General features: G+C 40.8%; 1 protein-coding gene across 1 annotated transcript; it reads left to right on the forward strand.

Moving 5' to 3' along the window:
* The first annotated feature begins 8,850 nt into the window (after positions 1-8,850).
* On the forward strand, positions 8,851-12,759 carry ID4 (inhibitor of DNA binding 4). Its single transcript, XM_069092487.1, has 3 exons — positions 8,851-9,826; positions 10,609-10,667; positions 11,253-12,759. Exons 1-2 carry the CDS (start codon positions 9,383-9,385, stop codon positions 10,651-10,653), a joined length of 489 nt encoding a protein of 162 aa, XP_068948588.1. The 5' UTR covers positions 8,851-9,382; the 3' UTR covers positions 10,654-10,667; positions 11,253-12,759.
* Positions 12,760-13,118: the final 359 nt, after the last annotated feature.

A 13,118-nucleotide genomic window follows, 5' to 3' on the forward strand; every position in this document is an offset into this window, starting at 1 on the left:
TCTCTCTCTCTCTCTCTCTCTCTCTCTCTCTCTCTCCGTCTCTCTCTCTTTCCCCCCCTAATTCACCAACAGGTTTAAGGCCTACTAGTTACCTTCAACCTGGTTTAGCCCATCTGCTGAGATGGTTTACTGGAGTGTGGCTGCTGCACATGCTATAGCTTCTTGGAGCCACAGGTGAGAGTATGACATTATAGCTGATCCTTGAAGGAAGAAAATTATTCTCAAAAGTAAAATTAAAGAGTAACTGCATTATAGACAGGACATTCATGCTAATGCAAGGGCCCTAAGTTAGAGAATAGAATGCAAAGTCTGAGAAACAATAATAATCTAGTTTGGTTGGAACTTAAGAGTGTGTAAAAAGAAGTTGTATGAAATAAATTTGAGAAAGTAATTGAGGCCTGACCATGGAGAGCATTAAAAGCCAATGTGAAGAGTTTGTATTTTATCCTATAGGCAGCAGAGAGTTATTGAATATTTTAAAATAAGGGAGTAACATAATTATATTTCTATCCTAACATTGATTTGGCAGTTGTGAAAAGAATGATATAGAGATGGGAGAGACCAGAAGACAGGAAGACCAATACAGGATTAGGGCCTGAAGTAAAATAGAGTCCCTGTGAGCAGAGAAAATGAAATGTATTAAGACATGTCATGGAGGTAGAATCAATAAAACTTGGGATGTGGTTGGATATTAGGGATGAAAAAGAGAGAAGAGTAAAGGGTGACTGATATTGTCAACCTAGATAATTAGAAAGATGCTGGTATTCCCAACAGAAATATTAACATTCAATCTATTTCCACATTTCAGGTATTCATGATGTCACCAGTATGGATATTCTACCTACTAATACAGAGCACAATCCTTCTAGTATGGCGGAAAAATGAATTACTCTGTAGACAACCTGATAATAAACCTCTCCAAGCTTTAATGACAGACATGCAAATTGTTCTTTGGTGCACAATCATAATCTTTCCAACTTGTAAGATCTGCAAGAATTGAACCTCTGCTGGCAGAACCTTTGAAAATCTGGTCTCACTACCACAGCAGGATGAGGAATCACGAGACATTAAAGAGAAAGAAAAAACAAGTTAATTTACCTAGTCAAAATAAAGAAATACTCAAAACTAAACTCATTCCAGGAAACTTGTTGTTTCTCTGAGCATGTGGCAGAATTTTACTCTTGTATCTCCTTGGAACTGAAGCAACAACCCCATCTCCAACAAAAATAATAAACAGCAAAGAGGATAATATTGTAGGAAATGTCTATTACCCACTCAGAGGCTTGGGATAACTTCTTCTATCCACTGAGATTCCTGTTATTCATATAAAAAAGCAAGGGGAGAATTATCTCTAGAAAACCAGTTTAAAATGAGTAGAATGTAGACAAAGAATCTTATTTTGTCATAGAATCATAAGAGTTCCTTATATGGAAGAAATCTCATCAATATCTAATCCAACACCAGGAATAACAAACCTGGGAAAAAGGAAATATTCTATCATCTTGGTACCTAGTGAGCCACCATGACCTACACTGCTTGCTACACTTACAAAGTCAGATGTGGGACTCTATTAGTGCCAAAGTGCTAGATGTGGACAGGCAACTGATTGTTTGGGGAATATAGAGTGACTGGAGAAATGTCTCAGCCTAGCTGCCCGCCATCACCATGCCACATCAAGAAGAGTAATTCCTTCTTGCAGAAGGACCCAGCATTTCATCCTTGCATGCTATAATCAGAGCAGGTAGCATCAATGGTGAATCTAAGACTAGATAAAAAGTCTGTTCAGTGGGGATGCACTTTCACAACTGTGGCCCTTCAGACATTCTCACCCCACTTTGATGCCACACCCATACCTTTGATTTGGTGGAAGAATATTAGTAATAATTTAATATTATGAATAATGAAAGATATGTATGAAGTAATACAAAGTAGAAAATCAGAACTGAAAGAAAGGAGTACATGCTAGTCATAATCAATTAATAAACATTTATTAAGCATCTACTATATGCCAAACACTGTGTTAAGCACAGATACAGAAAGAAGTAAAAGACAGCCTGCTCTCAAGGAGTTTACAATCAAATGAATCATAATCATGAAGGAAAATGAATGAGAATGAATGGAAAAAAGGAATTTGGGGGAGGCATAGAAGGGAGTGAAAAGGTATTATTTTATGCAATTAAATTAACTAATTGAAATATATGTAAATTGTTACTAAGCACATCTTATTATTTCCATTGACATTTGATGCTATTTCCAAGAAAATATTAAGTTTGAAAAATGAATGAGAGATCACATGATTTAACTTTTCATTACCATTGCAGCCATCACTTCCTATCCTCAATCAATGTACCAGCAAATATTTATCCAGTGTTTACTGTCTGCCAGCCATTGGGTATACATAGAAAAATAAAAAATAGTCTCTGATTTCAAGGAACTTTTATGCTACTGGGAGAGGCAATATTAGTATATACAAGATATATACACAGTAGATCAAAAGTAGCTTTAGAGGGGAAGGTAGTAGCAGCCACAGGAACACAGATACATAACTCTTTATTCAGGGATTATAAAATTCACAGAATCATTAGGAATCGTATAGTAATCAGAATTAGAATGGAAAGGGAATATAGAGGTCAGAGAGTCCACTTTCATCCTTCATTTTACAGCAGAGGAAAAAGGCAAAGAAAAATAGTTCCTGTTCACTTGTGTTATTTTTTCTGTTCCTTTTAAATAAGTATGAAGTGAACTTTGAGGTAATGACCACACACTCAGTATGCATTAAAGATCTGCAGGTATTAACATGTAGTTTATAGTTGCAGGCTATTAGAACAAACTTCAGAAAGCAGGAAAATGCATAGATTACATCACTGTCTTGACACCATTTTCTGTAAGAAATTTTTCCCTATATAAGCCTAGCTACATAATGTTTCCTTTTCAGGGTTCTTTCCTAATGTACTCTTTAGCCAACTCTCCACACAAGGACAAGAATTCTATTCCAGGGAGGAATAGAATAGAACGGTTAATTTGGGTTTGGTTGCATTTCTTAACAGAACAATGGGACACCCCAATCAGACATTTCTGCAAAGAATCTTGTTGATTACATAACCAGGACAAGGAGAAGCTTCCTTATGATAGTTCAGAATTTCAGTGGGTCAGTGATCTCATCAAAGTGTGTATTCCCTCCTCCGTCAGTGTAGTTTGCAATCCATCCATGCTTTCAATTCTAGTGTGAATCTTATATTTTACCATAAATCCTACTCTTCTTTTTCTGGTATAGACTTCAGGAACCAACAGTCACTTCCAAACCATTATGAGACATAAGAGTAGGACTTTTTAAAAGGAACTTTTTTGTTATGATAGAGCTCACTAATGAAAATCAAGACAAACAAAATATTTAGGATGGATCTCACCTTTAGGTTTGTGTGTATTTCCCTGTTGTCCAGTCAGAACTATGATGCCTGACCAATAAGTAATCCAACTTTAAAAAGTCATATATGAGTCACCTAAGAAGTACTTATTAAACACTTACTTAAAATTCATTCTTAGAAACATAGGATCTTAAAATTCACATCATCTTTGACACTTTTTATCACTAACATGTATTATCCAGTTTCCACTTGAAGGCTTCCGCTTCTAATAATGGAAATTCATCCACTTCCTATGCAGCCCATTTCATTTTTGAATAGCTCTAACTTTTATAAAGTTGGTTGTTTTTTGTTTTGTTTTGTTTTTCCTTATGTGGAGTGATAGCTACACACTGGTCCCACTTCTACCTTCCGAGGCCAATCACAACAAATTTCGGCATTCTTTTGTTTGATAAGCCTTTAAATATGTGAAGATAATGGTCAGATTACAAACCTTTGCTCTCCTGCCCCACTCCTCTTTTGTGTTTGGGACATGAAGACCATATAGACAAGTGATATGGAGGATAATAAAAGGCACAATATGAAGAGGACCAAAGTCCAAGTGGTTTTAAGGAGTTTGGAGGGCATTTATATAGGGCTTTAATGTTTGCAAAGTGTGAGGCTGGCTTGATTGGCTACATTTTACTTATGAGGGAACAAGGCTCAGAGAGGTTAAATAATTGACTCTTTGCCAAGAGTACATGACCTGCCTCCACCAGAGGGGTTATTTAGGTCTCTATGGACTCAGCATCCAGAGTTCTCTCCCCGCAGCATGCCGGCTCTCTCAAGAATAATTTCAGCTTCCCAGGAGGTTAAAGTGAGGTACATCTACTTCCTTCATTTTTTACTTCCCCCTTCTTGTTTTAAGAACTCTCTCAAAGTGTAGGATTTTTAGAGGTTTGTTGATTTCTCATTCAAAGGGATGAACTTGTAAAATATTTCTGATCATGAGTTTTTGAAGCCCACACCATTATGCAGATTTTTTCCAACATGCAACATTCCTTTCTCAGGGTACCTTTCAAAACTCAGAGCAAATCTAAAAGCTTATCAACAATATTTCTGGGGTTGATATCAAGTACTTCAACCAATCAATCAATATTTTTTAATCACTTACTATGTGCTAGGCACAGAGATGCAAATGATAGTCCCTGCCCTCAAAGAGCTTACAGTCTAATGGGGGAGGCACCATGCAAACAAATATATAACAAGGTAAATAGGAAATAGTTAACAGAGGGAAGGCACTGGAATTAAGAGGGGTGGGGAAAGCTTCCTAAAGAAGGTGGCATTTTAGTCAGGACTTAAAGGAAGCAAGGGAGGTCAGTAATTGGAGCAGAGGAGAGAGAGCATTCCAGGCATGGGATACAGCCAAGTAGAATGACTGGAGTCAAGAAATGGATTATCTTGTTCGAGGAACAGCTGGGAGGCCAGTGTCCCTACATTAAAAAATATCTGTCAGGAAATAAGGTATATGGAGACTGAAAAAGCAGGAGAGAGGTTACAAAGAGATTTAAATGTCATGCAGAACATAGGACAAACGCATGTGCCAGCAGTTCAGTACCTGAGAAACTACTCTGTTTGAAACTCCCTAGTACCTAGTTAGCTCCCTTGGAGCAAGGGGACCATTGCATACATCACTGCAGCATCATGCAAAATGGTTACCTGGAAGCCTGAAAGGGAAAGTGACTCCTATATTCACTTTACTTAATAGGGAGAGTGAATGTAGTACCATCTCTGACTCTGCATTTGAGCCCACCCTCTATTTCGTTGCAGACCATGTAGAAAAGTGATATGGGGGACAAAAAAAAAAGCATTGGGCTGAACAGCAATATGCTTGGATACACTTGCTTCATGTAAACACAGGGTAATTGTGAATCTTAATAGACTGGGTGTTTCAATTCTGCAATGGTCTGATTAGCATCTAGAATGCCTCCAGAGTGAGTCTCCACAGACATCTTTGTCTGGAGGAGATATGGATACATTTACTTCAGTGGGCCAGGCAGTAATTCTCCTGAAAATATTTCATCCTGGGTTTCCATCTAGGTCATTTTTTGTAGTCTATCAAACCTATCCATGAATTCATTCATACAGAATCTATTGCATTATAGGAAGGAATAGACAATTATATATAAAAGGAAGTATTGTGGAGATGCTAGATTTTTAGCCTTCACTGCCAATAGTACTTAGTGGTTTGCTGTCATATAAAACTTTAATAAAAGAGATTGACCTCTATGAATCTGAATGGCCCCTTAACTCTCACTCCAACCAAGTAATTCTTCAGCAAATGTTTCAGTCTGAATGTCCACTGAGTTCACTGGTGAGCCTAAGGAGGAAATGGATTTGGACTCTTCTAGAATAATCATAACTCATTTTTATTTCTTTCTTCAGACCCTAAAATCAGAACCATAATACCTACTTCTACCTACCTCACAAGGATGAGATGGAGGTTTACAGAAAGGTGCCATGATATTCTTGAGCTTGTAACAGCACCATAATCATTAATGCCCACCTAACATTGTCAAAGAGGCAGCTAGGTGGCACCATGGAGAGAGAACCCAGCCTGGGGTCAGAGAGACAAATTCGAATCCAGCCTTAGAGACTTCCTAGCTGTGTGACCCTTGGCAAGTTATTTAACCTTTAACTTCATCAGTTACTTCATCTGTAAAATGGGGTTAATAATAGTCCCTTCCTCTCAGAGTTGTTATGAAAATCAAATGAAATAATGGTTATAAAGCACATTGTGACTGGCACATAGTATTCTTAAAAAATGTTTTTTTTTAACTTTTAAAGTCCACTCTTGCCACATTCTCTTCTGTGATTTTCTAGAATTTAACGAAATTTAATATATGTATCTATTTGTGTGTGTTACAAATTTAAAATTTGACTCAATTAAAAAAAAGCAGGGACATCTCTACTTTTTTATTTATATATGAAGAGATTAGCAGAGTGCTGCAGACGTTTTAAGAGGTTAATAAATATTTCTTGATTTATTCATTCAATAAGGTTGAGGAACAGTTTGAAGTTGTAGATTTTGCAAAAGCTTCTACATTATAGATATTATAATCTATTTTAAAAGAATATTTATCTGGAAATTAACACAACAGATTTCTCAAATTAAGCAATTAATTTCAAGAAAATTTTGTAAAATACTTCTAAGATTTATCAAAGAAAATAACCATAGATAAACAACGGGTCAAAGTTAATAATAAAGGCAAAACTAGGAGCAATGATATTTGAATTCCAGTGATTTAGCTCCAAGATAACAACCTATACCGAGTTTTTCCTGCAATTTTCTAACTAAAGTTAAGGTAATCTGTGTGGTTGTGGGTGTCTGTTGTTTACAGAGATATGTAGAACACAAATTTCCATATATGTGCATTTTGACACATCTGGACATGGACATATACATAAACGCATATGTCTACATTGCACATATATAAAGCATCAGGCATAAAAATAATTTTGTCTATTTTCTTCTAAAAAATAAAAGTTTGCAGCTGCATGGTGAGTCGCCACACTAGGTCTAGAGTTATATATGTGTATATAAGTAAAAACCAGTCTTTATTTCACTCAGATATTACATATTGTAAATATGTAATTGTAAATGCACTGCAAATCTTTAGCTTTGAGGAGGATAGAGGAATACATCCTCTGCCTATCAGTGAAAGCAGCATCTAAATAGTTTCTCTTCATTTCATCAGGAGTAAGGAGTGTTCTCTAGGGAAATGGTAGTTCACTAGTCATATTATCCACAAGTGGGCAAGGTATTGAAAATACCTGCTTGTAGTCAAGGACCTGGTTTCCTGCCCTGGAAAGTTTTTTCCCATTTGGTGGGCAGAAAAGTAGTAAGGGGTAGAGAACTACATGTGTTTCTCTAATACTAATGTGAAGGAAGAATCAATCTACATGATTTGAATTCTTAGGCAAATGAATGTGGTGCCCTTAAGAGTTTCATTTAGCTAGGTACTCTGCCTACTTAGAGTGGAGTGAGGAAAAGGGCTAGCAGGGTCAAGGTGTTTGACCCCTAAGAGCTCTTCTGTCTCTAAATCTGTGATCCTATGATACATTTCCCCAAGGACATTGAGTCTTTATTCCCTTTGCCTCTATGAAAAGCTTTATTTTGTTGGGGGAGGGCTTCGAAGGTAAAAAGGGATGCACCAAAAGTTCAGTTAACCCATGAGGCTTCCAATCCTTGCAGAAAGCCTAGTCTTTAGAAACGTAACACAAAAACTCCATGAATTAACAGGCTGCAATTCTGTTTTAGCCAGAGTAAGGAAACAAGCAAGACTCGGGATTGTAAGTGTTAATTTTAATGTGCTGTTGCAAAGAACAGGAATTGGACATTTTCAGCGTCATATTTAAAACATGGTACATTGACTAATACGTGAAGTGGTGCGTTAATGGGCTAAATTAACTTACAGATATGAATTTTACATAAAATGGATTAATATTATATGTCATGGTGGAATTTTAAATACTCCATCTCCATGAATTTTAAATAGTTACGTGCTCTAATTTAATGCTCAAAACAATTGTTTTTCTTGAGCCCACTTTTGTGTTCATTTTGGACAGGAGCAAAAAAATTCCCCAGAACCCAGAGTAAGATTTTTGTTATTTGTAAAGTCTTCTTTCCCGGAACCTGTAGGCAGCATTCATTTATGATTATAATTTTTTTTAATTATGGAAAGGCTAGACACTTCAATCTAATATTTCTGGACTTGTAAAAAGGCTTTGCTCCAGATAATGAAAGAACGAAAGAGCACAATACATAAATGTGCTGCGCCAAAGAAAACACGATCTGTCTTTCTTAAGGTGCTCAAGTCAAAGCGGCAGGGACTGAATGGATCAGCGGTGGAGGGTCTCAGCGCTGGTTTTCTCCCCACTTTTTAATTATATTAAGCTAACATGAGGCTAGTGATGGGGATGACTGGATACGAGGACTCAGCTCCTCCGATGCAGTGCACGGGCACAGAGTGTATATCAGCCACACATTCCCTCAGTTCTTCCTAGGAACTTCTGTCTGTCTGTCTGTCTCTCTCTCTCTCTGTCTCTCTCTCTCTCCCTTTCTTTCTCTTCCTCTTTTTCTCTCCCTCTTTCTCTCTCTCCCCTCCCTTGGGCACGCACCAGCCTTGCCCACCTTCTCTCGTTCTTTGAGCCCAGACCCACAGCGTTGACGGAATGGAGCATCCTTCCCATTGGCCCAATCGTCATTCCCTGAGGTGGCACCGTCTGCCTGATTGGTTGGTGGCCGTGGACCTCCCGCCCATTCCCTTCACTGCCTTTCCCCCCCACCCTCCCCACCAACACCACCCTAAACCCCAACAACCCTTTCCACTCCCTCCCTCCCCTCGCGCCCCCTTCTTTGGCTCGCGCTCCTCTCTCTGGGCCGGCGCGCGAGCCCCGCCCCCTGGCCTTCATTCTCTATAAATAAAGCTACGCTGCGGGCTGAGGAGAGAGCATAGTGGAGGCGAGAGTGTGTTCAGTAAAGAGGGAGTTAAGAGTGTTTCAGGGAGAGGGAGTGAGAGCGCGATCGAGGGAGAGCTCAGAGAAGGCGGAGAGGAGACAGCTGCAGCAGCAGCGGCGGCGGCGGGGGCTTTTAGTCTGAGCTCAGAAGGGAGGGAATAACGACCGGGGGTGGGTTGGGAGCTTTTTCGTGCATGTGTTAGCTTCTTTCTATCTTTTTTATTTATTTTTATTCGCACGGTCCAGTGGTGCTCCACTGAACAGAAATTCCCTCGCCAACCCCGAACCTCGCTTCCAGGGACAGGCGGCTTTCGCTGTCAATTGTGTTGCCAAAGGACTAGGAGCGATCCTCCTGTATCTTAAGCCTGGATTGAGGGAAGCGAAAGATAGGGACAGGGAGCGAGCGCAGGCTGGGGGTGGCGGCGGCTGGGTGGGGGGTGTTCTTCTTGCCCTCTCCTTTGCCCTCCCGGGTCTCCTCTTCGTGGCCGAGGCCAGAATCCGCTCTCAGAAGGGCGCGCACCATGAAAGCCGTGAGTCCCGTCCGCCCCTCGGGCCGGAAGGCGCCGTCGGGCTGCGGCGGGGAGCTGGCGCTGCGCTGCCTGGCGGAGCACAGCCACAGCCTGGGAGGCTCAGCGGCGGCCGTGGCTGCGGCGGCCGCGGCGCGTTGCAAGGCGGCCGAGGCGGCGGTGGAGGAGCCGTCCCTGTGCCTGCAGTGCGATATGAATGACTGTTACAGCCGCCTCAAGAAACTGGTGCCCACCATCCCGCCCAACAAGAAAGTCAGCAAAGTGGAGATCCTGCAGCACGTTATCGACTACATCCTGGACCTGCAGCTGGCGCTGGAGACGCACCCGGCTCTGCTGAGGCAGCAGCCACCGCCGCCGCCGCCGCTGCATCACCCCTCCTCCGGGAGCTGTCCCGCCGGACCCCCCCGGACCCCGCTCACTGCCCTCAACACCGACCCGGTAAGAGGGCGCCGCTCCTGCCGCGGGCGAGGTAGGGCCGGGGGGTGCAATGTGCGCTGGAGCGAGCTGGCGGGCGGGCAGCGCGGGGCGCACGGCGCCCGAGAGCTGGAGAGGGACGTGCGCTGCGGTGGGGGAGACTCAGGCTCCTGGGAACAAGGGTATAGCGAGCTCTCCAGGGCTTGTTGCGCGCGGGCGGGCCGGGGCGTATGGCTAGGCTACTGCGAGTCTCCTCCTGTGGGATCCACCCCAGGCAGTACTCGCTGGGTGGAAAGGACGATTGCTGTTAAGGGAAGATGAGGACCAGTCGGCGAATCTGAAGCCTAGGGGCCAGGGCCAGAGGGTTTTTTGTTTGTTTTTTGTCCTCTCATTGGCAATCCGGGGTGGAGTGGGATGGGTTGCTGGACTGTGTCCAGGAGAGAGTGACAGTTTCTTCACTCCTCTCTTGTAATGGGGGAACCGGGTTCCCCCGATGCTGCCCACCCATTCATTCTCGGTCCGTAACCGCCATCCCTGGCGTATGGATAGAAGGGAGAGAGGCGGCCGGACGGGGCTGTCGTATGTCCAGTCCAGCCTATTTGCATGATGTGTCTTGTTTAATCTCGCCTGGACGTGCTTGTCTGAGCACTGTGCTGTCCCTCTTAGTGTGTGTGTGTGTGTGTGTGTGTGTGTGTGTGTGTCTGCGCGAATACTGTAGCTGCAGAACAAAACCTAGTGTTATGAATAGGTTCATTATTCGCTCCTGATAACTTTTTTCCCCTCTTACATTTTTGTTACTGTTTCAGGCTGGTGCTGTTAACAAACAAGGGGACAGTATTTTGTGCCGCTGAACTGCACTCTTAAGGTGAGTGGTCATTTGCCTTTCTTCTTCAGGTGCCCAATAAACCAACCAGCTTTTCCTTTCCCACCCTCTTTCCCCCCCTCGGGTCCACAGAACATTTCACCAGAGCAAGCTCTCTGTGACAAAATTCCCCTACACCCCTCCCTCCAACCTAGTTAACAAGTTAAGTCTGTTCTTGCCTTCCTTCGGTAACTTAGGGCTCACTTTAAATGGAGGCGAGATCAGCAGCTCTACATCTTTCTGGAGCGTCTCTCTGCCTATCTGTCAGGCAGGTTTCTCGATTTTTTTTTTAACGAGGCACTAACACTGTTCCGGTTCCTTTTCCTTTTACCAAATACTTGGATGGTAGAAGAAGGAAATGGGTTATTGGGAAAGGGGCTCCAGGGAAGATTTCCCCCTCTACAAAGCTTCTAGCAGGGGCTTGCAGCTGTGTATTCCTCTGTTTGGCCTAGCCTGGGAGCTGTGGTTGTTGTTTGACCTGGTTTGTTTTGGGTTGTTGATCAAGCATGTCTTGTGTTTTGTTGGTGGCGCCAGTTAGTCTGGAGCAGAATGGTTCACACACCCCCTCTATTCATTCCTCTTCCACAGGTGTGCAGGAGGCAGAGCCAAAGGAGCACAGAGAGAGACAAATTAGAGAGGGAGGGGGAAAAAGGAAAAAAAAAATCAGCCATCGGAGGAAAGGAAAAAAATCAGCAAACCCTAGAATCCTTTTCATGGTCATTCCAAGGAAAAAAAAAACTTTCACCCTTTTTTGCACGTTCATGAGCATTTAAACATGATATCTGTTTTGTCTCTTCATTTATAGCAGCTGTGAATTGTACATTTCTGTGTCTTTTGGAGGTGGGGTTCAACTTTTAAGCAGAAAGTGTGACTGGACTGATGAATAGAAGACCAAGAGTAAATCAAACTTTAGCAGTATACTTTGTGACCAAGGAGCTGAATTTTTTTTTGAAGCTTTACTAATCTACCAGAGCATTGTAGATATTTTTGACATCTATTGTTTAAAATAGATGATTATATTGGGGCCAGGGAACTTTCTTCTCCCTGTGAGAATGTTACATATTGTATAGATAACTGAGTGACATTTCATACTGTATATATAGAGATGTTCTATAAGTGTGAGAAAAGTATATGCTTTAATAGACTACTGTAATTATAAAATATTTTTAATTAAATATTTTTTGTAAATATTATAAGTGTGTGTTTTCTTAATCTGTGGGACTGTTTCTTTTGGAAAATTATTTTTCAGCTCAGTTACAGAACTGACAATATGAAAATATCTGGAATGTCTTTTTTGTTTGGTTTGGCTTTTAATTTGTTTTTGTTTTGCCCAATGTCTTAGACTCGGAAGTTACAGTTATAGCTAGTGGTCCTGCATGACTGCATGAGATGTTTAATCACAAATAAACTTGTTTTGAGTCCATACAAAATGTGTTTTCTTTAATGTAGATGGAAAACCTTGTATTTGTACCATACATTCTGAAAATACACTGTCACTTGAGATCCAGGGCTTTTTAGTGTATTATATAAGAAGAGCATTTAGAAGAAATATGCGGACTTTTGTTTGTTTTTTCTTTTAAAGGTGCAAAAAGTGGATTCTAAAAGACTTATGCATATTGGGTGGGTAAATGCTTGGATCTTTAAGAGTGTAAGAAATCTGTTGTTGCATCAAAATGAAAAGAAATTTACTCACCAAACTTCATTACTCCATTTTACACTAAAGCTTAATAATCACAAACTTACATGTCTGTATAGAATAATAAATTATAGAAACAAAAAAATGTTCTCTGCTTGCAACCAAAGGACAAACTCCTACTAATAAATAGTTACTGTTTCCTTTCTCCAAAGAATAATGATAGGTGACTGGGGAAAACAGCATAATGGCAAATCCTTCAAGCAGGGGTATGTTGTAAGTCAATCTTCAAACGTTAAGTAGACCAAAAAAAATAAAAATCTGATGGCCGCATCTAGATTATTTTTTATATAAAATGATTTTCACTACAGCTGTTAGTTACAGTTAAGAAACTGTTAAGTCTCTTGTGATGTGTAACTTTTACATGTGAACATTAAAGTAGTTTTACCTGTCTTGTACTGTGATTCTTTGGCCTTATTTCTTCAATCCTTCACATTTATTTGAAAGGTCTATTTTTAATTTCTATTTTTTTCCTTTGGGGTAGTAAATTTTTCCAGACTAGATATTACTATCAAGGTTATGTGAGTGTTAGTTATCTTCTGCAATCAGTAGCCTGCACACAACTTAGATGGAATTTTCAGAGTATGAGTGAATTAAGTAGGATTTAATTGGGTGCTTTGTAAATAGCTGGACAACTCAGTGTAACATGGTTCTGTTTGATGAAAAAAAAGTGAGAGGATTTGTTTCAGATGATAAAAGTATTATAGACCCAAGGAACTTTTTATTAGGTTGAAGCCAAATATTTGTGAGAAAATGAATTA

This window comes from Petaurus breviceps, unplaced genomic scaffold (assembly GCF_028583685.1).
Source record: "Petaurus breviceps papuanus isolate PSGF00001 unplaced genomic scaffold, PetGlider_PUasm1.0 190, whole genome shotgun sequence".
Taxonomy (NCBI): Eukaryota; Metazoa; Chordata; class Mammalia; order Diprotodontia; family Petauridae; genus Petaurus; species Petaurus breviceps.